Source organism: Desarmillaria tabescens (assembly GCF_030435595.1).
Source record: "Desarmillaria tabescens strain CCBAS 213 chromosome Unknown EV420scaffold_4, whole genome shotgun sequence".
Classification (NCBI taxonomy): Eukaryota; Fungi; Basidiomycota; class Agaricomycetes; order Agaricales; family Physalacriaceae; genus Desarmillaria; species Desarmillaria tabescens.
In genome coordinates this window covers 399,044-422,425 of record NW_026848303.1, presented here as the reverse complement: position 1 = coordinate 422,425, position 23,382 = coordinate 399,044, and the positions used below count along the sequence as shown (strand labels likewise).

The 23,382-nt window shown below is 46.9% G+C and overlaps 10 protein-coding genes across 10 annotated transcripts; 6 read left to right on the top strand and 4 right to left on the bottom strand.

Annotated features, from left to right (window-relative positions):
• Nucleotides 1-274: 274 nt before the first annotated feature.
• On the top strand, nt 275-1,528 carry EV420DRAFT_1474800 (uncharacterized protein; the record flags this gene model as incomplete). Its single annotated transcript, XM_060469236.1, has 6 exons — nt 275-307; nt 540-629; nt 653-816; nt 888-1,152; nt 1,208-1,238; nt 1,356-1,528. 6 exons carry the CDS (start codon nt 275-277, stop codon nt 1,526-1,528), a joined length of 756 nt encoding a protein of 251 aa, XP_060336811.1.
• Nucleotides 1,529-3,300: 1,772 nt separating this feature from the next.
• Nucleotides 3,301-4,132, top strand: EV420DRAFT_1636536 (uncharacterized protein; the record flags this gene model as incomplete). Its single annotated transcript, XM_060476601.1, has 6 exons — nt 3,301-3,327; nt 3,384-3,518; nt 3,570-3,622; nt 3,671-3,846; nt 3,896-3,982; nt 4,035-4,132. 6 exons carry the CDS (start codon nt 3,301-3,303, stop codon nt 4,130-4,132), a joined length of 576 nt encoding a protein of 191 aa, XP_060336810.1.
• A 1,307-nt stretch (nt 4,133-5,439) lies between these two features.
• Nucleotides 5,440-7,295, bottom strand: EV420DRAFT_804879 (uncharacterized protein). Its single transcript, XM_060483527.1, has 5 exons — nt 7,147-7,295; nt 7,051-7,102; nt 6,771-7,000; nt 6,263-6,715; nt 5,440-6,213 (listed from the first exon to the last, which is right to left on the bottom strand). Exons 1-5 carry the CDS (start codon nt 7,147-7,149, stop codon nt 5,728-5,730), a joined length of 1,224 nt encoding a protein of 407 aa, XP_060336809.1. The 5' UTR covers nt 7,150-7,295; the 3' UTR covers nt 5,440-5,727.
• A 2,357-nt stretch (nt 7,296-9,652) lies between these two features.
• EV420DRAFT_1617462 (FAD binding domain-containing protein) lies at nt 9,653-11,841 on the bottom strand (the record flags this gene model as incomplete). The annotated part of the gene is made up of 10 exons (XM_060475240.1): nt 9,653-10,393; nt 10,448-10,474; nt 10,526-10,560; nt 10,613-10,668; nt 10,721-10,900; nt 10,956-10,990; nt 11,041-11,370; nt 11,418-11,579; nt 11,632-11,751; nt 11,815-11,841. The coding sequence occupies 10 exons, from the start codon at nt 11,839-11,841 to the stop codon at nt 9,653-9,655; spliced, it is 1,713 nt and encodes a 570-aa protein (XP_060336808.1).
• EV420DRAFT_804786 (uncharacterized protein) lies at nt 11,727-12,735 on the bottom strand. The gene is made up of 6 exons (XM_060483525.1): nt 12,513-12,735; nt 12,382-12,456; nt 12,133-12,312; nt 11,959-12,073; nt 11,815-11,906; nt 11,727-11,751 (listed from the first exon to the last, which is right to left on the bottom strand). Exons 1-5 carry the CDS (start codon nt 12,533-12,535, stop codon nt 11,895-11,897), a joined length of 405 nt encoding a protein of 134 aa, XP_060336807.1. The 5' UTR covers nt 12,536-12,735; the 3' UTR covers nt 11,727-11,751; nt 11,815-11,894.
• An 845-nt stretch (nt 12,736-13,580) lies between these two features.
• Nucleotides 13,581-16,262, top strand: EV420DRAFT_804741 (major facilitator superfamily domain-containing protein). The gene is made up of 15 exons (XM_060483524.1): nt 13,581-13,628; nt 13,701-14,053; nt 14,108-14,181; nt 14,245-14,317; nt 14,374-14,395; nt 14,454-14,578; nt 14,630-14,647; nt 14,698-14,746; nt 14,797-14,905; nt 14,961-15,170; nt 15,228-15,265; nt 15,320-15,340; nt 15,394-15,650; nt 15,705-15,836; nt 15,892-16,262. The coding sequence occupies exons 2-15, from the start codon at nt 13,769-13,771 to the stop codon at nt 16,216-16,218; spliced, it is 1,740 nt and encodes a 579-aa protein (XP_060336806.1). The 5' UTR covers nt 13,581-13,628; nt 13,701-13,768; the 3' UTR covers nt 16,219-16,262.
• A 1,129-nt stretch (nt 16,263-17,391) lies between these two features.
• Nucleotides 17,392-18,493, top strand: EV420DRAFT_1474795 (uncharacterized protein; the record flags this gene model as incomplete). Its single annotated transcript, XM_060469235.1, is given in 2 exon segments — nt 17,392-17,688; nt 17,708-18,493. The coding sequence occupies 2 exon segments, from the start codon at nt 17,392-17,394 to the stop codon at nt 18,491-18,493; spliced, it is 1,083 nt and encodes a 360-aa protein (XP_060336805.1).
• A 618-nt stretch (nt 18,494-19,111) lies between these two features.
• EV420DRAFT_1261161 (uncharacterized protein) lies at nt 19,112-19,750 on the top strand (the record flags this gene model as incomplete). Its single annotated transcript, XM_060467048.1, has 1 exon — nt 19,112-19,750. One exon carries the CDS (start codon nt 19,112-19,114, stop codon nt 19,748-19,750), a length of 639 nt encoding a protein of 212 aa, XP_060336804.1.
• A 290-nt stretch (nt 19,751-20,040) lies between these two features.
• Nucleotides 20,041-22,560, top strand: EV420DRAFT_804641 (uncharacterized protein). The gene is made up of 8 exons (XM_060483523.1): nt 20,041-20,396; nt 20,446-20,790; nt 20,841-20,948; nt 20,995-21,093; nt 21,148-21,241; nt 21,287-21,414; nt 21,467-21,943; nt 22,003-22,560. The coding sequence occupies exons 1-8, from the start codon at nt 20,091-20,093 to the stop codon at nt 22,258-22,260; spliced, it is 1,815 nt and encodes a 604-aa protein (XP_060336803.1). The 5' UTR covers nt 20,041-20,090; the 3' UTR covers nt 22,261-22,560.
• On the bottom strand, nt 22,485-23,236 carry EV420DRAFT_1617459 (uncharacterized protein; the record flags this gene model as incomplete). Its single annotated transcript, XM_060475239.1, has 5 exons — nt 22,485-22,534; nt 22,648-22,706; nt 22,755-22,939; nt 23,037-23,152; nt 23,206-23,236. The coding sequence occupies 5 exons, from the start codon at nt 23,234-23,236 to the stop codon at nt 22,485-22,487; spliced, it is 441 nt and encodes a 146-aa protein (XP_060336802.1).
• Nucleotides 23,237-23,382: the final 146 nt, after the last annotated feature.

The following is a 23,382-nucleotide window of genomic DNA, read 5'->3' as shown; positions in this document are numbered from 1 at the left end:
CATGAAGCATATCTGACTCCCCGGTTGGGATTGCAGGATCCAACATGGCATCTATGACACTTTTGTTGTCAACCAGACATCATGTCCAGGCAGAACTTGACATATTCCTAATGCACAGACCATACAGCTGTTATCAATGGCAGACTTGGAGAGGGAGTTGGGATACCAATACATACTGCGCTACTTTTTGGGTGCTCTATGAAAGTACAGTTAATTGTATACTACATTAGCTACAAGTAGAATGTAGAATTCAATGAAGCAATATCTATTGAACATGACAATGTGCAAGACCTGTGGGTATCTGCAGGTAGGTACATCTGTGGAGGTGTTATACCTGTGGGTTACGAATACCTGCAGTGCTACCAAATACCTGCAGGACAGATACTGTGGATCCAGATTGCAGCACACAGCCATACTAGTTGGTGAGGGCCAACGCATCCACGTGGCAGGTCCAAGTCCTATGTTTTTTGTCTCCAAAAAATAAAAGAAAAAGTTAACAATGATACTTAATTGAATTCATGGACTAATAACTACAACAGATTTATACAAAAGTACATCACATCAGACTCCTTGCAAAGGATAAAATGGTGATGAAGGTGATAGACATATGGGATCCAGAAGAGCAGAGAGTGCATACTGACATGGTAAACAGGAACACAATATCATCAATGCTGCATCTATCAAACGAGACAAGGATGCAGGGGTGTGGAGGATCTTGCGTCAAAATGCGAAGGACAGGACTATCGAGGAGATGGTCTTCACAATCACAGGTGCCATATTTGTGACGGATATACCACCTGTAATGAAGGAGACAAGGTAAGTGGACAATTTCATGATAAGAGGGAGGGGGTAGGGAACGTACTCACAATTTACACAGGATGCTGAAGGAAAAGACGATACCATGTCCACAATCAAGGAGATACAAGTTATGGGGGAAAGAGAGTTCAGGGAAGGGGAATTAGAGAACTGGAAACCGGATATGGAGACGATGAACTGCTATTTCAGACCCAAAAACAGTTTGAACAAAGAGGAAGGAAACCTATTGCAGCCAATGTCGACCCAGTGGGTGTACTCGCCAAGATAGCGCAGCGGAAGTCAATCCACACTGAAGAAAACATTGTGTGCTACTTCAGAGGAGGGAGGGAAGAAAAGGTCAGCACCGCAGAGCAATCGAGAATGTTAAATTGATGACACCTTTGCATTACAGATACATGATGGTAAAGCCACAGACATTCCAGGTAGGCGATGTCGTCGAAGCCCAGTGCTCGATGGTATTTATGAGGAGTAACAAGGCAGGGTGAGGATGAAGACGATTCTGAGGGCATTGGCCCTAGTGAACTGCGATCACTCGTCAGTGAGTGATACAGACAAAGGTATCAAGGACAACATACTGATCAGACTTATCCACAGAAAGCCAATTTGGACAGGAGAAATGTGGAGAGTATGCCAGCTCCAGCTCATGCGGATGAAGAGAAAGATAGATTTTGAGGAAGATGAAGACGAGGATGAATATGCGGGCGGGCGCTAAAAAGACCAATAGGATGAACAAGGTGGATGACAATGAAGGAACAGTGAGATTTGTGCAGTTATATATGGCATGTGCTTATAGAACGACGCAAAGAGAAATTGACATTAAGAAAGGTAACAAACAGGGGAAACAAACAAAAAAACAACAGAAGCCACCAGCGACACAAAGAAGCAGCGATGAAATGGAGCTGTCGGGAGAAAGAGGATGAAGCCAGGAGAAAAAGGGTGCACGAATAGAAAACTCCCATGGCCAAAGCCCAAGGGGCAGAGTGAGATAGTCGGCAAACACCGCCATCAATTGATTCCACCAATAGAATTTCCCATGGGTCTTTCCCAACTGCATAATGACCAAGATATCCTATATTCATAGGACTCAGAACTGGCAGATCCGGATCAATATCTGATCTTTTTCAAAACCTGCAGGCCAGATCTGGATCCATCTGTGCTATGCCTTATGACCCACCAACCTTGCTTTTTGGAAGATTTGGAGTTCTCTACAGTGATACACTGTCTACATGTTCACATCCAGATTTTGTGATTTTGTAATAATACTATTTCATATCCATTCTATACTAGTGATATCTAAGGGCTATATCTGAGGCTTCAAGCAGATAGTCAAGATAGTAAGCTACTAGCCAAGTCAGGACTTAGATGTAGCATCACTATTGGATCAAATCTATCAGCTGGCCAGACTAGTACTTCACATGCTAGCAGAACTAAGTAAAACATGGTCACTAGCAGATGAGAGAAGTTACTAGCACCCCAAACCAGAAGCAGAGGACATAGATCTTGTGAGGATTCCATCACTAGTGAACTGATCTGGGCTTGAATGCCTAAGTAAGGTTGACTAGTCATGTGGCAATCTTGAAGCAGGACTTAGAAATGATTCAGTAAACAGATGAGCCTGGTGACCAGATCTGGCTAGTGCAATAAAGATCTATTACAATTGGCACTAGTATAGCTAGACTGCACCCTTGATCATAATCAACAATTGCTACAGGCATGGATAAATGACTATTCATTTATCCATGGCACTAGTGGAGTAATATTGGGTCAAGAGCATGGAAAGAAACCATTAGTGGAGCTCCTAAGCCTGCTAGTCAGCAAGCAAGCCCCTCTAGACTGATTATTGCATAATTATTTGCCATTTCTTGTGACTAGCCAAGACATTCTTACCAATAATATCTCTCTTGCCAGTTTATTTATAACTTTTGTACCTTTCTTACTAGTATATAAGTAGTAGATTAGGTGCACATGCAGGCTAGGCAAGCCATCCCTATAATTGTGACCTACTAGTCAGTATCTAATCCCCCAATTAAAGGCTTTTGTGCTTAACCTCAACAAGATGATGGCTAGTCACTAAGTTATCTATAGTATTGAATGAATTGAAGTGTCTTAGAATCCACTATTGTGTCCTGAACTGGTCCAGAGTGTTTCAAAGTTAGTTCAAGCAAGTTTCCAAAGTTATAGTATTAGTTCTTAGGCCAAAAGTGCCACTAGTGAGCCTAGGGTGCTACTAGTCAAGTGTAGATCACTTGTAAGAGTCAGTATAAGGCCAAGAGAGCCACTAGTTCAAAGTATTCTGAGTCAGACCAAGTGCAGTAGCTCCAAACCAAGTCACTATTTATTCAATTGTGCCTTAAGCCCTCACTAGTGAGAGTAATATCTTTGTATAACTCATTAGTAACAAATAAAACATTTAGCCCTAGCATATAAGTCCTACTTCAAGGTTGTGTGTTTAATTATTAATGTAAATAACAGCCACTGCATTCAATGTCCACATCTCTGAAATCATCCAAAGTTGGTGCCTCAGTTTGTGGTTGGTCAGTGTGCTGTGTTTTGAGCTGTTAACACAGCTGTGCTGGCAAATTATCTTGATTGGTGTGACACACATTGGTATGGTGCTGAGCATGATCAAAGCTTTGCTGGAGAGTCCAGATGGCCTACCCATAAAGTATCTCATGTCAGGTAACAAGAAAATCACAGATTCAGTGAGCCAAATGTTGCTTGTCCATTAGGCATGTCTTTACACTATTTTCTAGCTATTGAAGAAGTGGTCTGTGAGACCAGACTTGGTTCTCACCAACTTTTATGGGTAGGTACCTAGATTGGGTTTGTGAACAAGTGCTAAATTGCTCTCTAGTTCTATGGAAGCAATGGTTGGCTGCACTTTGAGGCAGATAGGCCTGAATGATCACAAAGAAAACATCAGAAGAGCTTTTTCATCATGCTCCACATACGTTGTTGATTGTGATCTGAATATAGTGCTGTTGGGATGCTCAGGAGAGCTGGTCATAAGTGGACCTCTTGTTGCATGTGGTAAGCACTTCTCATGATCCATAATCTAGCCTTTATTGATATATCACAGGCTATCACAACCTTTCTGATGTAACATTGAAGATGTTCATTGATTACCCTACTCCAGGATGTAAGACATACTTTACTGATGATCTAGGTAAGCCATTCCTCATCCACCGCATAATTTTCATGTCAATTATGTTACTCAGTTCACATGATGCCAGATCACTCCATCAAAATCATAGGTCATATTGACAGCCAAGTCAAATACCATGGAGTGCGCATTGAAATGGAAGGGATATTGTAATGCACTAACTTGGATTGAACAATGTTTGCCTCTAAACTGTCACTCGCATTCGGTGATTCAGTTGTGAAGAGAGCATTGCAATCGCTAGGTCAGAAATGATAGTCCTTAGTCTTGGAAGCAGGGAGTTTCTGCATGAAAAGTTAGGAGTGTATAACTTTAGCTGAAGCTGGGGTGTAAGACCACAGCAAGGCTTGACTAAATACATCGCTGTATTTACTAGTATGTACTGTCCTAATGCATCGCTGCCTTCTGTATCGTATGGCACTGGTATGGTAGAAGTCCTCCTGTGAATGTCAAGGCTTCAGTCCGTGTGGTGCTTAGTATAGGAGAAGCACTCATGTGAGTAAGAAGACTAGCATCCATATGGTGCTTGATATGGTAGAAGCATGTCAGTGAGTCAGAAGGCTAGTACCCATGTGGTACTATCTTCTGAGGAGCGTACATGGTGTCCTATCCATCCTGGGGTGTGACTTGTGTCAACCCATGAAGCATGAGGGAATATCAAGGGTAGGGCCCATAGAAGTATGATCAGACCTATAGGCCATCAAATGGATCATGCATGTGAGCGATGCAATCATGTGTTGATGTGAATGAGGTGCTCTATAGGTGCTAGAGCAATGCCTCATCCTGCAAGTACTTCGGGGAGAGGTGGTGGTATGAGTCAAAGGGTGGATTGCTGAGGTAATCTACTTCTAAACTCAGACTAAACTATCTGTAACTACTAAATCTGGCTAACTGAATATTACTATGAAGAAAACATAATCCGAGTTCAAAACAGGGTACACCCCATCAGCATGTGAAGGTGAGTCAGAGCGTGTGGGCAGTGTGACCAAGCAGGTCATGAATGATGTGGATCAGGTATGAGGAATGATGATGAGAGTCAAATGACAAGTTGCTGTGATAAGATAAGATAAGCAAAAAATAGGGGTGAATTCATGACAGATATCTTTGATACTCCAAGCTGCTGGCAGTGTCAAGAAGCTCACCGTCTCAACTTTCATCACAACCCATCCTGCCATGAGTGCACAGGAACTCCTTGTCAGTTTCTTTGCCTTCGATAATGATGTCTCTATTGTCAAGCATCAGTCTTCTATCCCTTCGTTGGTTCAAACAGATGAAGTGAAGGCATTGGTACAAGTGCTCAAAGCAGCTGTTCAAGTACAGCTTCTGGTTTATATGTGATCGGCATATATTCTTCCTGTCAAATTCATTCTGCTAAGCTTGAATGGGAAAATAGATACCAAAGTTTTGGCACATGTTTTGCACAGCTTGGATATGCAGGCTTTATTGAGAAATTAGGGTAGTAAATCTATTAAGTAATCATTTGCAAGAAAACTTGAGAGAACCAGGTTAATAGTGACATTTTGAATCATGGAAAAACTCAGTAAGTAACTTCTGTATTGAAGAGATGTGAAAGTTGTGGATCACTTGTACATCAATGAAACAATTTGGAATGATTACCTATAATGCTCCAAGTAGGAGTTTAATGGGCCTAATGGACATGCTTGAGTCCTGGCTGACAGATGATTAAAGAAGTGGAGATACTGTTAAATAATCATGTTCCATTGCAAATGACATTCTGTTACATCTAGTTTTTATTCATCTCTTGATACAATGGATGTCATGTTCAAGGAATCATCCCCCTGTCCATTTGGCTGAGTCTTGAGGTCATCTCCACAAGCAACATTCCCATTATTAAAATGACCGCCTTCTGGTCTCTCCAATGCCTGGGCCCTGTGATTATCCTTGCATATGACATTGCTCTCAATGTCAGTATCTTCCTGGAAGTCCATTAGAGTACTACCTCTGTATCCACTGCTTCTTTCTCTCCAAGCCTTGGCAGTCTCTGAGTCTATGCCAACATCATGTCCCTGAGAGTCAGCTAAGATGTGATGGCTATAGTCATCCTCTCTCTCCTGCTGGGATTCAAGGTCTCCTCTTGTCATTGAATCCTGCTGAGAGCCTTGATCTCTGAAAAGCCTCCCAAAGTGAAGTGAGGTCACAGCACTTCCTTGCCAAGAGTCATCAGGGCGAGCATGACCTGCTGCAACACGTCCAACAAGAAGTGTTGGAGCAATTCCCTATATCAAAATTTAAATATACAAACATGAGAGAAGAATATGAGCCTACTCTTGCAACTGCTGCTAGAGAATCAAAGTACTCTGACGTGTCATTGTTGCGAACAGAGAAGACTTGATGGAAGATTGTATATAAGATCAAGGATATTGAATAAAGAGCATATGATTCAATCAGAACTTCCATCACATGGTGATAGGTTTGAAGTCCTCTCCCTGTATGACTTCCTGCTCGTGCCACAGTGACAATGCGGTAGATGATAAGCAAGGTGCACCATAAGGTTGAAGCAAAGATGAAGGATGCATAAAGTGTTAAACCAAGAGGATAATCCTCTGCAAGAGATGTTTTGTATAAACCAAAAACTTTGAGTGCTATATCAACTTGAACTCTTGAGAAATTGACACCATAGAAGATTTGGATGATCTTACCAGTTGCAGAAACAACAAGAAGAATAGGAAGCAGGATAATTGACCACTGCTGTCCCCAGACTATCCAACAACGCCAAATCTACAATTGAGACAACATAAGCTATACTTAGCAGAATTAACATTGTTATACACACCATAATAGGTTCTGCCAGAACATTGGCAATAGTACTGGTGATAGCTGTCCCTAATGATGTAGTACCCCAAGTGCTATAAGCCAGATATTTGGTCCAAAGATTTTGTCCCTTATTAACAAAAACAGAGTGGCTGTGAGACCAAGAGAAGGCAAAGTTCATAGTAGTGGCAATATAAACAAGGATTACAAGGATGACCATAGTTTGTCCAATAGGCTGAGGTTTGTTTGTAACTATAGCATTCACTTCAGTTTGTATATCATAACAGACATATTCTACTCACAGACATTCCACAGTGTTACAAAAAAAATTCCAGTATACATGCCTATGCAGAGCTGTGATTAGGCTAAATATCATAGATTTTGATAAACATGCAAACCATTCAATAGAGAGTATAATATCTCTGAGCCCAATAAATTATCAAGAGTTTGATATATATTGGTTTTATCAGCATCAGTAAGACTTGACGGAATACTGGTCTGAGTGGCCATCAAGCTGGTCTGAGTGAAAGTTCGAAAATAAGTGGGGAGGTAGTCTGATTATAACACATCCCACATCTCTCATTATATACTTGTCATCACCGAGCCATCCATATACAGACAAGGGTACAGATCTGCTGCCAAGAAATTTTCGTAGGTTCTACGGCTGTGTTGTCATGCAGTAAATCATTCTCCGAGCGGACTGTATAACTGTCCCGGAATAGCCACGAGTCTCGCGGTGTTTACAAGTGACTCAAGAAAGCTTAGTCTCGATACCCATCCATAGGCTAAATTCGGACGCAAATTATGTTGGAGGTCGTAATGCTGAATTGAGTCATTAATAGATGTAACATGGAGCCAGTAAAGCGCACAGCCAACCTGATGAACTTGAGGAAGGATGCATAGCTGCGCTCCAAAGATGACGAAAGCTTAACCCACAGCATCTTCCGAATCAGTCTCAGGTTTATGGGAATAGATACCAGAGTCGAGGCTTCCATCAGTGTCAGGACCATCGCTTGATTATCTTCAAACCTTACTGTCAACTTCTGATGACAAGGAGGAATTAGCATGGCATCAACACCAATTGAGTTCGCTCCATCGACTCGCTCGCCTCAGAGATAGCTTATACCTATGCCCAGTATCCGGCACGTATCCCTGTCCTGGATGCAACACCTACACGCGTGGACGCCGGAAGACTTGCAGACCCAAGGTGCTGCCACTGTACGCACAGATGTAAAACGGGAAGGATGAGGCTCTGAGGGGATGCCGGGTGTGATATCAGTTCTGAAAGAAGCGTCGAAGATGAAAAAAAAGGGAAGCGAGATGTACTATTTCCGTCGAGGGCCGATTCATGCTATAGAATGCTACAATCTGAAGGGCGGTAAAGGCTATACGCCAAGATTCTTGCTCTAAAGATATCGCGGTCTCTTTGGCAGTTGCCCTCCAGCTGACACAAACTGGTCACTTTGAGGACGGGAACTTCAATATTGATTCATTCTAGTCACTGTACCCGCTTTTAGTAACATGTAGGCAAAAACTGAGAGTAGGAGAAGACACGTACATACTCCAGACGTATATCTACTGTCAACGACGAGGGAAATAATCAAGAAGATCGCTCGTAATGCCATAATTTGGTTATGGTTGGATGCGCGCCCGCGCTGTTGACTATTAGTGTCCAAAGTCTGGAGCACGGGCCGGTACTCTGGTCTTGACCACGACAACCAACAGTGTAACATCGACTTTATGAACGTTCGCATGTTTCGGCGACCGCGGACTACCCTGGATTCCCAATGCCCTCGATGCATATGCACTCCCTTTGAACGTCGAACGCTGAGGACATGAGAGAAAGAAAGGACCATAGAGCGGTGCGACGAGAGTGAACAGGTGAGTCAGTGCCCGTGGCGCTGCTGGATCTACATTGTACTAATTTCCTGGCTGTTGGTGCAGTTACCGTTCTCTGGTCAAACTGAGGTTTGCGACAAATGGGCGGACAAGAAAAAACGACTATCACGCTAACGTAGCTCGACCTACCCCGTTCCGGTAGTCTGGACTCTACCTCGTGGTGTTTTTTCAAGTCACTCCTACTTGTTTTCTACCTGGTAGCTGGATTCGGCCAGTATCGACCGAGAGAAGGGAACTTGGCCGTGGTGCGTCAATCTCAGCTGCGATGCTGAATCACACTCACAACGTTTTTATCACAGATATTGTCGACGCAGAACATCATAGAGACTGAGGCCTTGAGGTCTTGAGGATCGAAGCCCTCGGCCGCCTAGCAACAGCTCCTCATCCAAGCGCGTGTCCACTTCTTTTCTAACTCAGACTCTCGCTACCGTCTTCGCCAACAAACGCTCTAATGGAGGCCGCTACCCTTCACGCCGGCTCCCATCTACGAAGAAAAGGACAAGAGGACATGTCTTGGATATCAGGCCAGCGATGTAATCATCGTCATCAACGGAATCCAGCGCGTCATACATACGTCTTCCGTCCGATGGACCTTTCTCCAGAAAAAAGCATGCATCGGTGTTATGTATGAACATGATTTCTTGTTCTAGTCGCATCCTTGCTGCGTACAGCAAGTGAAGTCAAGGCATTGAGCTCTGGAGCTTCACACCCATGTTCAGTGGCAGCGACGAGTGAAAATGCGGCTGTTGTCGAATACGTGCTCCAGCTTCATCCAAATCCTTAGCATGTAAGCTGATATTGTAATGACGTCTTTAGGTGGTGATTAGAATTGGAAGTTCTGGTGCGTATTTTGCGCAGCTTGGATACGCAGCTATAAGCAGACTTCATTGGGGAATTAAGGCCGTAAGTCTATTAATCATTTATGAGAAATCCAATTTAGTAGCGAATCCAATGTATCAAAAGAGAACTAAATATTACAACCATCGATCCGTCCCGTATTCCCGTCTAGACCGTCAAGGATTTCAACGACGCCGCCACTGTCTCAACGTCAGGGGTGAATACGCCGTCGAAGTAGGTCTTCAAACCGTCTACGCCTCCGACAAGAGCACCAATGACGCCGTCCGGACGAACGACGACCGTGTCAAGACTCCTGCTCTTGATCACATAGTTCTGGTATGCATACCCATCCTTGTCTTTGAAGACAAGTTCGGCGGGCAGATCACTAGACTTGACCTCTGTGTTCTCCGACAAAACAACCACGCGTTTCAGGATATTAGCGGGATACTTCTTAACCGATTCCAGGATAGCCGTCTGCTTCTCCTTGTCATCGGAGAACAAGAGTAGGGTGTGATGCGTCGGTCCGAAAATGTCGAACAAGGTCGACAAATATTTGTCTGACGGCTGACCGACTGAAATCAAGCCCGGCGCATCTGGAGCACGGTCACCGCCACGTACAGTGCCGTCGTTTCCAGACCGGTAAGGGTCGACTACCTCGCTCGCGTCACTAGAGGTCTCGTCGACAATGATAGGACTTCCACGGTAGTTGACACCGAATTGGCGCAACTCGTACCCTCGCTTCCAGCCGTCAAAGTTGTCGGGAGTGCGCCCGAACGTCTTGTTGAGGAGTGCTGTGGTCTGGTCGAGCATGGAGGCGACGACGGGCAGACGCTCGTGGGTGTACGATTCCATGAGCGACTTCGGTGCGAGACCCTTCTCGACCATGGCTAATTTCCAGCCTAAATTCATCTATATCACATTTCGTATGAGTTTGAAATACGAGGTGCTTGTATTATTACTCACGCAGTCCTGGACGCCTGTGTTCATTCCCTGAAATTACGCTCAGTGTTATGTTTCACAATATGGTTACAGTTAGCGTACCTGTGCGCCGGTGGGACTGTGTACGTGAGACGCGTCTGTAGAACGCGTCGAGTCAATAAACACGCTATTCATTGATGGACTTCATACCTCCAGCAACAAACACGCGGCCAGAGCCAAATTTGTCGACCATACGGATGTTCGGTCTAGCACCCATTTAGTTTGACGATAGCAGAAGTAAAACACGATTCAACGTGCCTATAAGGACGGAGATAGATGAGGTCGCCAAATTCGATATCCGTACGTCCGCTGACTTCATAGAAGGACTTGATGAATGCTTCACGGCTCGAAGTCATCTCATCGCGATCAGCCTCTACACCACCACCAAGGTAATAGCACCGATCGTCACCGGGTATCTCGTAGGGTCGCAGACTCGCCCTAAAAGGAGCATTGTTCATGTAAGGACGAGGCAGAAATTATAGAGTGGGCTTACATCTTTCTAGATGCATCACCCCATACGTGCCAGATCTCGGATGTACCTTAGCGTATGCCATCGAGCAAAGAAAAGGAGCTCCCACCTTTCGGTCCAACTTGTTCTCCAAGTTCTTGATGTAAATATCTCCAATGACAAAATTTTCGGCCTCGCGACACGTTCCAAGGAAACTCAAGCCCAGCTTCTTCCGTACGAAGCTCGAGGCGCCATCAGCACCAACCAACCATTTGAATGTCGAAGTCTCTTTCACTTTCTCTCCATCGGCAGTGGTCTTGCACAGAGTGGCAGTGACGGAATCGTCGTCATGCTCAAAATCCACGAGTTCCGTTCCAAGTTCGACAGAGACACCGAACTTGGCGAGATGCCTCCGGAGAATGGCTTCATGACGATCTTGTCCGAGAATGAGAACGTTTCCCTGTCGATGCTTTAGTGGTATTCAGTGACATCTGTGGAGTGGCATACATATGGAGTAGCAGGGGTGTTGTCTTCGATTGGGAACATGGGCATTTCCCTCTTACGCGTAACACCGTCCTCATCGTACAGAATCAGAGTGTGGAGGATGGGCCCGGCTTTCTGGATGTCTTCCAAGCAGCCGAGGAGCTTGTAATGCTCTAAAGTTCGAGGCTGAGATGGAGTCAGTAGGTGAAAATGCTTTGATTAAGACACAGATGCTTACAGACAGGGCTGCACCTCGTTGGCCGATCTGAAATTTGGAGATTCTGTCGATTACTCGAACAGAGATACCGTTCTGGAGAAGGGCGAGCGCCGTCACGAGTCCAGAAGGTCCTGCACCAGACTAATCGCCCAGAGTACGAATTATTAGATTAGAGACAAGCAAGAACGAAACGGATAAGCTTACGATAAGCACTGTCGTTGAATCAGACATAGGAGAAAGAAGAAGTACTGAGAGACCCGACGAACTTCGTTCCGTGAAGCCAGTTATATACCATGCTAGTTGAGAGGGTGATATTTTTGGGCCAAAAAAGTCGGGCTTGGTACTTACCCTTGTCCCCGGTCTAGAGATGAACGGTTCTGTTGAAGGAGTCCTTATCGCTGCGGCCGTGACATAGGCGCGCATACGCGCCTTACGTCGATTGATTGACTTGTGCCTGGCGAATCTGTATAATCTTCTCCGTTAACGTTTAGAAGCACGGGAGGGAAATGCGATCAATGTTACAAATTTAACGCGTCGGAGTGAATAATTGATATGATTGATGATCGCATTTTTTGTGTGGTGAGTGGACAAGCGAATGCACAGAAAGTCCCCTGTGAGCATCCCCTGGAGGAGAGTCGACAGTGATCTTCAGGTGACGACGCCGCCCGACCAATATCGTTGTCTTGGCTCGAGGGCGAGATGCCAATCGAAAGCGTCAGGCGTCAATGCACGGGCCGACGTGGAGAGAAAAAGGAAAGGCGCGAGTCATACCTCGGGTTTGAACCTTCCTCAACTCTGCCAAACGCGGGGCCCCAGAATGTGTAGCCAAAGGTACACAAAAAAAGTCTAAACGATCGACCTCGGGTCATTGATTTGGATGTGAGATATGGAATTGGCCGTACCTATCAAAAGCTCCAGATAGCATCGTTCAGAATTCCATTTTCATTATCCTTTGCGAGAAATGGGAGTCGCTTGGAGGGAACAACCGAGGTTGGGTGAGTCGGGGGCGGGGGTAGATAAGCCGGAGCTTGCATATTACGAGATGTTTATAGCTCTGAGTGGCGTTCGCTACTTGGATACTTTTGTGGCTCCCAGCATCAAATCGCTATGCTAGCGCTGAATGTGATTCGACGATAAGTGGGTGATATGAACTTTGCGACACGATGCCCGCTGCTACATTGCAGGGCGGATGGCGCCAATACGGTATAGCGTACTCTTGGGCGGGAGGAGCAGCGGCATACTAAGACCAATACAACAAATTATACAATAGGCTGTAGGGTGGATACTGGAAATTCAAGATGTGATGCCAAGCAATAGCCGAAGAATTATAACGAATCTGAAACAGAACAATACAAGAGCGAAGAGATACCTGAAAACATGGACATAACGACGACCCTGGTTCCTGCAGAATATTCAGCTCTGGTCAGCGTAGAAAAGTTTACTATCGGAGGTGTTGGTAGACGAGACGATGATTGGTCCGGGAGAGCTTTCGATCACGGTGATCAATTTGATTGGCCGAATATCATGTGATTTACACAACTTTGCATCAACCACCCACAGGCTCAACTGAATGTCAGCCACCGCTAAGCTACGGCCTCAGCCAGAATTATTTCGAATTCGTTTAGTAGAGCTTATCGAGGAACGCGTAATACCAATGGAAACGGTGCCGGAAAAAGCGCACCCTACATCATTTCTATATTCATTTAATTGTGGAAAGATGTATTGTTCGTTACTTCTCCATTTCCCCGGCATGTGCAATCTCGTAAGGTAATATCCCTTCATATAATGTACATTTTTTACCTGCTAATGCCAAATTATCTAATTAATGTGCCCAGCTTGCTCGCAGGCCCGTAACCACACAGAAATATCGTATAGGCACTCTGTTTCGCTGTCGTCCAAGCTGTTTCGAATACAGAGGGCTCGGCACCGAGGCCAATACCACCATTTATATTTCCAAACTTGTACAGCAATCGTTAAGCGACGACGGCTCTCCTCAAAGTGGAGGCAGCGGCTGCCAGGTAAGTTGGCAGACCCCCGTAATTCTATCAAAGTCGGCCAAACTGATGTTCTCTACCAAACAACCCGCCAAGGTCACAACATGGGTTAAAACTCGACCTGATGGTCCATACGTTTTCGTCGTGACTTTCTGCACCTGCCAATGACTTCATCTACGAGCAATCTGGGCCACGCCCATTCGCGTACCTCCACCACTCCGGAGTCTGTCACTGAAACTCTGCAAGTTCCAGAGAGCCCCAATGAAAAGCAAGCTGGTGCTGAGGTACCAAAGGGTATCCAAGCTGTCAAGAAAGGTCGAGACTTCTGGCTCAGTTTCTTGGCCATGATTGTCTCGATCTTCTTGAGTGCCCTGGACTTGACTTCGGTCGGTACAGCACTTCCGACAATCGCTGACGCGCTAAACGATACAGAGGGGAATTACGTCTGGGTACGTAAATGCAGTATCAACCTGTATCATGTTCATGCGCTGATTATTGTCAAGGTTGGATCTGCGTATGCACTGTCGAGTACCGCAATCATGCCTTTGAGTGGCAGTCTATCAGATGCCTTTGGAAGGTACGCGTTCTTGTCTACAGTCCCTTGTGCCCTCTGACAGGTGTCATTTCACGATGACCACAGAAAGCCAGTAATGCTGGTCTCAATTGCTCTCTTCGCACTCGGGAGCGCTTTGGCCGGTGCTGCCCAAGACATGGTTAGTGCCGACTTAGTGTCTTTGACCGCAGTCCGACTGATACTGGGTATTTTTAGAACATGATGATTGGTGCGCGAAGTATGTTGATATGAGTACTTAATATCTACGGGTACGCGGGCTGATCATTAATTAATAGCGGTCCAGGGTTTGGGTGGAGGTGGAATCATCAATCTCGTCGAGATCTTGATTTCCGACTTGGTCGCTCTCTCGGAGCGTGGCACGTATCAGGGTATGATTGGCCTGACTTGGTCATTTGCTTCGGTACGTTTCACAAAATGAAGGAATGAGGTCTGTATACTAATTGTGTCCTAGGCTATTGCGCCTCCCATTGTGTGTAACAGATCTTTCATCCCTAATGGTATCTAATATCAAGTTCTTAGGGTGGCGCCCTGTCTGATAGAGGAAGAAAAGCCTGGCGATGGCTCTTCTGTAGGTGTCATTATCATGGAAACTATAATGGAGGCTCAACTCATCAACAGACCTCAACTTGCCTCTTACTGGTATGGCGTTCATCCTTGTCCTCTTCTTCTTGAACGTACGTACCCCTCCTGGTACCGTCAAGGAGAAACTCAACAAGGTTGACTGGTTGTAAGTAACCCAATCCTCGTGTCATCAGCTGCTGGACCTTGAATTCATCCAACAGTGGAAATCTTATCGTGATCTGCGGTACCACTCTAGCCATCATTGGCTTGACCTGGGGAGGTATCCGTTACGAATGGACCAACAAGCATGTGTTGGCCCCTCTCATCATTGGTTTCGCCCTGCTTGTGGCCTTTGGTTGGTATGAAGTCAAGGTCCCAGTGAGACCGACAGTCCCATCGGACCTACTTACGAACCGTACTACTTTGAGCGCGTGAGTTTTCCGGTATCCTGGATCAGCTTTGGTCAATGTACTGGCATTTCTCACTAGTATTCTCATGACGGCTATGCATGGTATCACGAGTATCTGTGCGTCGAGATCATCCTTCTTATCACTGGCCTCACACTAATCATTATATTCAGCCATTCTCTACTACTTGCCGGGTGAGGCCGTTCGCTCTCTCTTCATCTCATCTCGCTCATTCCCTCTATTCTAGTCTTCTTCCAATCTGCTTTCGGAGCGTCCCCAATCCGCTCAGCAGTTGATTTCCTTCCCAGCGCCCTCATCATTGCACCATTTGCTCTTTCCTCTGGCTTTATCGTTGCCATCACGGGAAAGTACCGTCCCGTCAACTGGGTCGGATGGGCCCTCACCATGATTGGTTTCGGCTGTTTCAGTCTACTCAAGGCAGACACCTCTACCGGCAAGTGGGTTGGATATCAGCTCATCGTGAGTGCTGGCAGCGGCTTGGTGGTATGTTTCTTTCACCTTTGTTCACTGCCCGACAATCTAAATTGGATCGGCTAGTTCTCTGCGCCTGTATTTCCACTCCTGGCACCCCAGCCCATCAGTCGGACTGCTGCCGCTCTGGCGTTGTTCGCATTCACTCGTGCGTTCACCCAAACATGGGGCATTACTATCGGAAGTACTATTCTCCAGGTATATACACGTTTCTGATCTCCCTTCCCTCGATTTACTCTGCCCTCCCCTCCAGAACAAACTGAAAATGAACCTCCCAGCATCCTACCTCGCCACTTTCCCCGCGGGACATGAGATCGCCTATGCCGCTATTCCAGGAATACCAAAACTGGCCGAACCCCTGCGTACCGAAGTCATGGTCGCGTTTGCGGAAAGTATGAAAGTGGTGTGGCAGACGATGGTGGGTATTTCGGGTGCGGGATTCTTGTTCAGTTTGTTGATGCAGGAGGTGGAGATGGTGGGTGTTGTTGATGAGACGTTTGCACTACAGGCGCGGCCGGAGAAGGAGACGCAGAATAATCCTAGGGATGCAGAGAAGGCTGTACCTCCCGTTGAATCGTAGTATGCTATACTATCCATGAAGTACTAAATAGAACGAGTTACGACGCGTACATGGAATTTCATTCATGGGTCGCCATTTTCGCTCAGGTTCAAAATGGCTTGCCCCGCAGCGTATGTCCAACTATCGGTCGGCAAAGACTTCTTATCTTTCGCTCAGAATACCTGACTAAATATAGGCACTCTGTACCACAACTCACTACATCTTTACGTCCAACAGCAAGAGCAGGGGCTATGCTAAATGCCGCTGTCACCTGAAAAAGGCTTTCACCTGCGTTTCGTAAACGGATAGTCCATGACAACAATTGAAAAAGGATGAGAGAAGTCCCAAGAAATTCGGAAACGCTGACGCGACCACCGAGGAGATTAAAAACAGGCATTGCTCACAATAATAGGTCTGAATTACGCTACGGTTACTTCTCAACAACAGAGCGTGATAGATACGTCTACGCTGAACCTGGCATTAATAACTCGAAGGCAGTGTTCAAGTCGTTGGGCAATGGGCCACAAAATCCTCGGCCAAGGCTAGAAACAGCGCTCTACTTGCCTTGAATCTCGGTTCTTTCATTTGTTGAGAAAAGATCCTGAATTAAGCGGATATTCCAGGAGCATCCTTCCAATGGACACAGCGTTGATACGACAACGGCGGTTTGAGGCAGGGCAGGACAGGACGGAGTTAGCGGAGATGTGGTCCGTTGCCTGCCGAATATCGTCATTCCCTAAATTTAGGTGCTTAGCAAGCACCACAGGTATTTGTTTTCCTCTCTACCACCACCAATACCAGCGCGTGTAGTTCTGTGCAGCTACTGCACTGTTTCTCTTCAAAGACGGAAAGCTTGTCGAGAGAGATATGAACCGGGAGTAAATTTAGAAGTTAACTCTGCCGAGCTATGGTTTATACTCGCCTGGCTGTGGCTGTTACTCCCGGATTTACTAGCACTATGGCAACTCTCCAGTGGCACAGTCGCACGAGTATATATGCTCGACCTTAGAGGTGTAACTGAACTGGCTCTTGAGCTCAAGCGACATAAACAAACTTGAACAAGTACGTCTTTCTTATTTTCACTGCTGTCGCCTCACGATATTTGCGGTTCCATTTTTTAGCCCTTGCTGGACAAGGATAACGAACATCAAATTTACGATTACTCACGACCCACGACGATTCTTTCAACATTCGATGGCTTCCAAGGCCATGCAGAGGGCTACTGGGACGACGACGCCTACTTTGAGAGGCTTGACGTCGCCCAAGTCCATTCTGAAACGGCCGCCACCTCTGCCCTTGTCGCCAAATCCATTCCCGTTCGCAGGAAGCGCCACGGTAGCCGTTTCGCCAAGCCTAAGGTCCCCACACGTCCATTTCCCTCCATCTGCTTCCCTCACATCAACCTTCGTCACCCATTCACCAAATTCTTACGATCGCGCCGCTATCATCGTATCCCCGAATTGCCTTGAACTTCCAGATCGAGGAGATAGGGTATATTCACCTACTTTAGGCGGATTCAAGTCCCAGGATGGAGTACTCACGTCCCCTTCGGAGGACACACCAGTTCCAAGTAGACGTCATCCTTGATGCTCCACCGAAATCCAAACGTAGATCAGTCCCTAGGCAACTGGATGTATCGCAAAGATCTCCGACAAACTTAGCGAAGGCTCTGAAGACCTACCCGCGTTCTCCCTACCCAACAGCTACATTTACCGGCTATGACGCTACCGAAGACTCAGACACCGCGTGTATCGGAATGCCTCGTCCTCAGAGAAGCAGCACTGTTTGTGGAGTGGTGACGCTTCTCCCAGTGAAGAAGGGCAAGAAGGAGGCCCCATCACCATATCCTTCCACCTCTCGACTCTCATCCCCATCAGCTCAAGAGTTTACCAATGAAGAACCCTCGACCTCGCTCCGTCAAGCGTTTTGGCAATCAGTCTCATTAAGCGATGAACAGGAACACGATGTGACGTTAACACCTAGATTCTCCGAACGGTTGAATCCGACATTTGTGTTTGCGACACAGGACGGGTATTTGTGGTCCCCGGGAATTCCCAGGCATGGTGATCATTCAACTTCCAGCCCCACGCTGGGAGACGATAAGGCCGCGTTGTCGCGGGTGAAGTCTCCAAGGCCGAATGACCCCGCCGCTGCCTTCCCTTCGTTCTCTTCTGTGCTTTCGTCGAGTGGGGCTGACGGAATCATTACATATCCACCACCTGTGATGACTGTGTTGGAGAAAAGGCCTCGAGCCTTGGCGAACGGTGGTGATGGCCTTCAAGTAATGTACCGTTAGTTGTTTTATTGTTTTTTGTGCGTATTAACGCACGTTGTCTATGTGACCGTATCTGCACATTGTTGTATTTTTCTTGTTGCGCCGCATGTCATGCATCGTGTTTCGTTACCGACAAATGGTTCCGTCCCATGACGTCAGCAATCGGTGTCGTCCAACCTGCGACAGGCCGAGGTTGAGTGATCCGTTGTCGCTCCAACAATCACAGCCGCGATGCAAACTTTCAAAGGGTATATCGTTGGTCCAAGGAGGATAAATATCATCCGTTATTGTCCTGCAAATCCGGAACCTGTTTCCAGATTTGATTCCGGTGCGCTCCATGGTTTCATGTCAGTATAAAAACACAGAAGCGGATGCGTCGAGTGTTGTGGAACCTCCATCAACACGTCTGGCCAAGTGCCTTGGCGAGTCTCTTCTGTCTGCCCCATAGCCTTCTCCGTCTTCTAACTCCTGTTCATTTTTAATACTTCCAGAGCTACGCGCTTGCTGGGAAAGCGTATTACCTTCCAGTACTGATTCTTCACTCTTGTGTGGTAGGTTTTCACTTGTCTGTCCCCCTCCTTCTCTTTATTCATGTCGACAGACTGGCTCGCCTGCCTGGACACTGTTCCGCAGCTAGCAATGCCCCGTCCAATCCTAAAGCCGTTGGCAACAGCGCGCGCTGTCGGATCTAGCACTAGCTCCCTAGCATTTCCAACTCAGACAGAGTCTCCACATGTTCATTTCCCCCCTACACCAGCAATCTCCTCTACCTATGCAGCCCACTCGCCGAATACGTACGACCGTGCACCGATTGTCGTATCCCCCAACTCATGCGAGCTACCAGAGCGCGGCGAGCGGGTTTACACCTCGACTTCTCCTAATACTGTCTCGCCCAAGGGGAGCTACTTCCACCCTCATGCGTACGAGGCGTGTCAGCCGGAACCAGAGCTTCCACCATCAATGCTCGCTGTCCCGGACCTCTCCATGTCAGCATCATCAGAGTCGGAGGACTCCGATGGATATGGTTCCCCGCAGATAGTTCCACCACCCATACCTCCTAATACAACATACCCGCCCATCCCACGGACTTGCTCACCAGAGGAGTTTAACCATGTATTATCGTTTCTTCCTCATAGGAAGGACTCGATGTGTAGTCTGGATTCGGAGACGCGACGGGCTCGGAGAGCGAAGACATCCGAGGCGAACCGGTCGGCGCGGAGCGCAACATCTAGTGCTTTCAGCGAGCCAGGGCTTGATGGATGTCTCGGTGGCTTCTAGCTGTATGTTAGATCAGTTATCATTGTCGCAGTAGCTTTGGCCAGTTAACTCCCGGAGCGACCCTGCAGTTACTTTACTTACCCACTTCGTCTATCGTCGAAGTCTCGTCAATCATTATTTACTCACTATGCTAATCAATGGAACTTCTTCATATGTCGCGCCCGTCGTGGGCTGTCTTGATTCGCCGCAGACGAAAATGATCCAAGACAGTCAGGGTTATGTTTCCTTCCTATTCTAGTTTTCATCCGGACGAATTCCTGCCCGAAGTCCAGCCGAGCTTCGGCTGAGCCAATCCTGTCCAGATTTGGAACTATTGATCGAACTTCATGTCCCTAGATTTATGCATCTTTTCCTGACTCGTATCGGCCGTTTTCATCGATTACCACCACTGTCGTTTACCAAGAACGCAACACGCGCAGGAATACGGAAAATCATGACTCTAGCTGACGAAATAGCGGAACAGACGGCGCTTTTCAATAATCTTCGCCTGCAGAATGCCGATCCAGCAGAGGTAGAGGCAGCAAAACGGAAACTGGGAGAGCTGAAGAAGGCGCAGGGGGTGTTAAATGCGAAGGAGAGAGAGAAGAAAGGCGACTTGGCTGATGGTGAGAAGAAGAAAGAAAGGATATTATTGAAGACGCCAAAGGTCACTCATTTTCGGCTATGAAATCGTACTGCATGCTTAATTTCTGTAGGGAACGAGAGACTACGGCCCGTCGGAAATGTTTTGCCGTCTCCACATTGAGCGTATTGTCAAAGACGCATTTGCACTTTTCGGTGGAAGCTGTCTCGACACGCCCGTCTTTGAACGGAAGGATGTCCTGACAGGAAAATATGGCGAAGACTCCAAGTTAATCTTCGATCTCATGGATCAGGGCGGGGAGCAGCTTGCGCTGAGGTATGACCATACTGTACCTCTGGCGCGGTGGCTCGCGATGACTGGTGGAGGTGGACAAGGGAAGGTGTGGCAGGTGGGCAAAGTTTACCGGAGAGACCAGCCGGTAATGTCCAAGGGGAGGATGAGGGAGTTCATGCAAGCCGTGAGTTTGCTCGTTTTGTTCATTGATGTGCGTTTATATCTCATTTTCAGGATTTTGATATCTCGGGGACGTTCGATCCAATGATTCCAGACGCCGAAATAGTCAGCCTTCTGTGCACGATTTTGAACAACCTGGATATAGGCGAATACACGATCAAGGCATGTTCCCCGTCTGTGAAAGGAAGCGGATGCTCATTACTAGCAGTTGAATCACAGGAAAATTCTTGACGGCATATTTACCGTATGTGGTGTGCCAGAAAACAAAATTCGGACGATATCCTCCGCTGTGGATAAACTAGATAAAGTTCGTGTTTAACCGTACGGTCATCTTTCCATATCTTACTTTTTCTCTCTAAAGCTTCCTTGGGCCGAAGTGAAAAAGGAAATGACAGAGGAGAAAGGTCTAGATCCTGCTGTCGCCGATAAAATTGGAGAGTATGTCAAGCACAAGGGTAAGCATCGTTTATTGTGTTAGGCATCGAATTTACCTTCGATAGGTGGTCCGGAGCTGTTGGATATACTCACATCAGACCCGACATTGATGGCGAACAAGAATGCTAAGGAGGGCATAGAGGATATGGCTCTTCTGTTTACTTTCCTCAAAGCATATAAAGTGCTTGATAAGGTGAGTACATTGTCCTAACAAAAGCGACTACCCACTCACGCTTCCTTACCAGATCTCCTTCGACCTCTCGCTTGCCCGTGGTTTAGACTACTACACAGGCCTCATCTACGAAGCTATCGTAGAAGCTTCAGCGCCTCCGGGGTTCAAAACCGATGCTTCTGCCGACTCAACACCCGCCCCAAAACCCAAATCGAAATCAAAACCAAAAGACGCAGGAGAAGATGAAGAAGTAGACGAATCACAAGTGGGCGTGGGGTCCATTGCAGCGGGAGGCCGATATGATAATCTTGTGGGCCAGTTTGCGTTGGCAGCAGCATCCGAGAGTAAGAGCAGCAAAAAGAGCGCGGCGAGCACACCTTGTATTGGTGTAAGTATTGGGATGGACCGGATATTCGCACTTTTGTGGCCAAAGTGGGTTGGCCTAGGTGAGAGGTGTAAGGATACGATGGTGTATGTCATGGCGGCGGGTGATGGGTTGCTTGAAGAGAGGATGGAGCTGGCAAGGGACCTTCGGGCGGAGGGAATCAAGGTTAGATTTTGTTGTCCCTAGAATGGACGGGTCGAGCTAATGGAGGATCTTTTGATTAGACGGACTTTTTGGCGAAGAAGAAGCCGAAGCTCCCTGCCCAGTTTGCTGCAGGAGAGAAAGATGAGGTACCGTTTGCGGTTATCTTGGGAGGCGATGAGTTGAAGGCTGGCCTCGTCACTGTTAAAGAGCAGAAATGGGAGTTCAAGGACGGGGTCAAGGTCAAGGTTGAGAGCGCAGACAAGGGAACAAAGGTAAAGCGGGACGAGCTGGTTGCATGGTTGAAGAGCAGCGATGTTTGGAAGACATGGGTATCATAGCGCTGTATTTGAAGCAGTAGAGCGTACGATACATAGATTAGACGCTTGAGTATTAATGGCAGGTTCGAATACTTGCGCAATGGTCTTTTAAGCAACAAATACATTCAAGTCTACAGTATTCCTCCCTATAGCCCTGGCGAGTTCTCGAGCAGTTCTACCACTAGTACGTTAAATACCCTGACCCGTCCTGGAGACGATACAGGTCCTGCGTGAATAAGAAAGATCTAGTCATCATCGGACCCTGATCCTGACCCTGATCCAACATCGTCGTCATCTGCAGAGCCATAAGCCACGTCAAGGATACCGGAGGGAGATTGCTCACCACTGGCGATATCGTCCTGAGATATGCTGGACTGCTGCCTGAGCTTTTCTAAACAAAGCCCGTACTTCCGTATCTTCGGACAGGTACCAGATCTAGCGCTGTTTCACCAAACTTGTCCCGTATCCTGGGAGACGTAAACGATAGCCAATGAAACCAAGATAAGAAGACACACTTAGTATCGGCACCAGCCTCCAGGAGACTGTTTACTACATGCTTCCTTAGCCCAGGGTGCTCAAGCTTGACTGCCAGATGCAGGGGCGTAGCCTTCTCGATACGGTTAATGGGGTCAACGTCGCAGTCTTCATGAGATAGTATATGTTCGAGCACATCTGTGGAACCGTTGGACACGCTTTTTCTCTCGTCAGTGGCGCGCACAAGGGCAGACGGTGATGCCCTTACGCGAGATGTAAGGCTAGATCTCTGATTAGTAGCAGTTCTTGCGCAGACGACAGACCGACGCACCGGTATTCCCCAGTCCATCCTGGAAATTGATGTCAAATCCACCCTCAGAGAACACTTCCATCATGAGTTCCTCGTTGTCAGTTCTTGCAGCCGCCAGGAGTCGCTCATCTGTGACCAATCGTCAAAACATAGAATACGGTGCGCAGGTGAAGGAAACGTACTGTTGCTGGCGCCGCCATTTAAATCTGCCATAGCTTGATGAAAGAAGATGTCAATGCAATGAAAGATGGCAAAACGATCGAAACGGGCAAGCGGACCGCCACGGGCCTACTTTGGATCAAGTTCTGTGTGAAAATCAGGATCTCCGTGAAATAGTCCAAGATCGATCTGCCAAAACA

Bases quoted from the DNA above. Each gene is read 5' to 3' on its own strand.
- EV420DRAFT_804879 (XM_060483527.1), bottom strand. The intron at 7,001-7,050 runs GTGAGTAGAATA...TGAATGCTATAG, and splicing joins TGTAACACTGTGGAATGTCT to TTACAAACAAACCTCAGCCT. The intron at 6,716-6,770 runs GTGTGTATAACA...TCTCAATTGTAG, and splicing joins TTCTGGCAGAACCTATTATG to ATTTGGCGTTGTTGGATAGT.
- EV420DRAFT_804786 (XM_060483525.1), bottom strand. From the start codon at position 12,535: ATGCTATCTGGAGCTTTTGATAG. The intron at 12,313-12,381 runs GTATGACTCGCG...GCTTTCGATTGG, and splicing joins GAGGAAGGTTCAAACCCGAG to CATCTCGCCCTCGAGCCAAG. The intron at 12,074-12,132 runs GTAACATTGATC...AAGATTATACAG, and splicing joins CACTCCGACGCGTTAAATTT to ATTCGCCAGGCACAAGTCAA.
- EV420DRAFT_804741 (XM_060483524.1), top strand. From the start codon at position 13,769: ATGACTTCATCTACGAGCAATCTGGGCCACGCCCATTCGCGTACCTCC. The intron at 14,747-14,796 runs GTAGGTGTCATT...ACTCATCAACAG, and splicing joins AGCCTGGCGATGGCTCTTCT to ACCTCAACTTGCCTCTTACT. The intron at 15,651-15,704 runs GTATGTTTCTTT...TGGATCGGCTAG, and splicing joins GTGCTGGCAGCGGCTTGGTG to TTCTCTGCGCCTGTATTTCC.
- EV420DRAFT_804641 (XM_060483523.1), top strand. From the start codon at position 20,091: ATGCATCTTTTCCTGACTCGTATCGGCCGTTTTCATCGATTACCACCA. The intron at 20,949-20,994 runs GCATGTTCCCCG...CATTACTAGCAG, and splicing joins TAGGCGAATACACGATCAAG to TTGAATCACAGGAAAATTCT. The intron at 21,242-21,286 runs GTAAGCATCGTT...TACCTTCGATAG, and splicing joins AGAGTATGTCAAGCACAAGG to GTGGTCCGGAGCTGTTGGAT.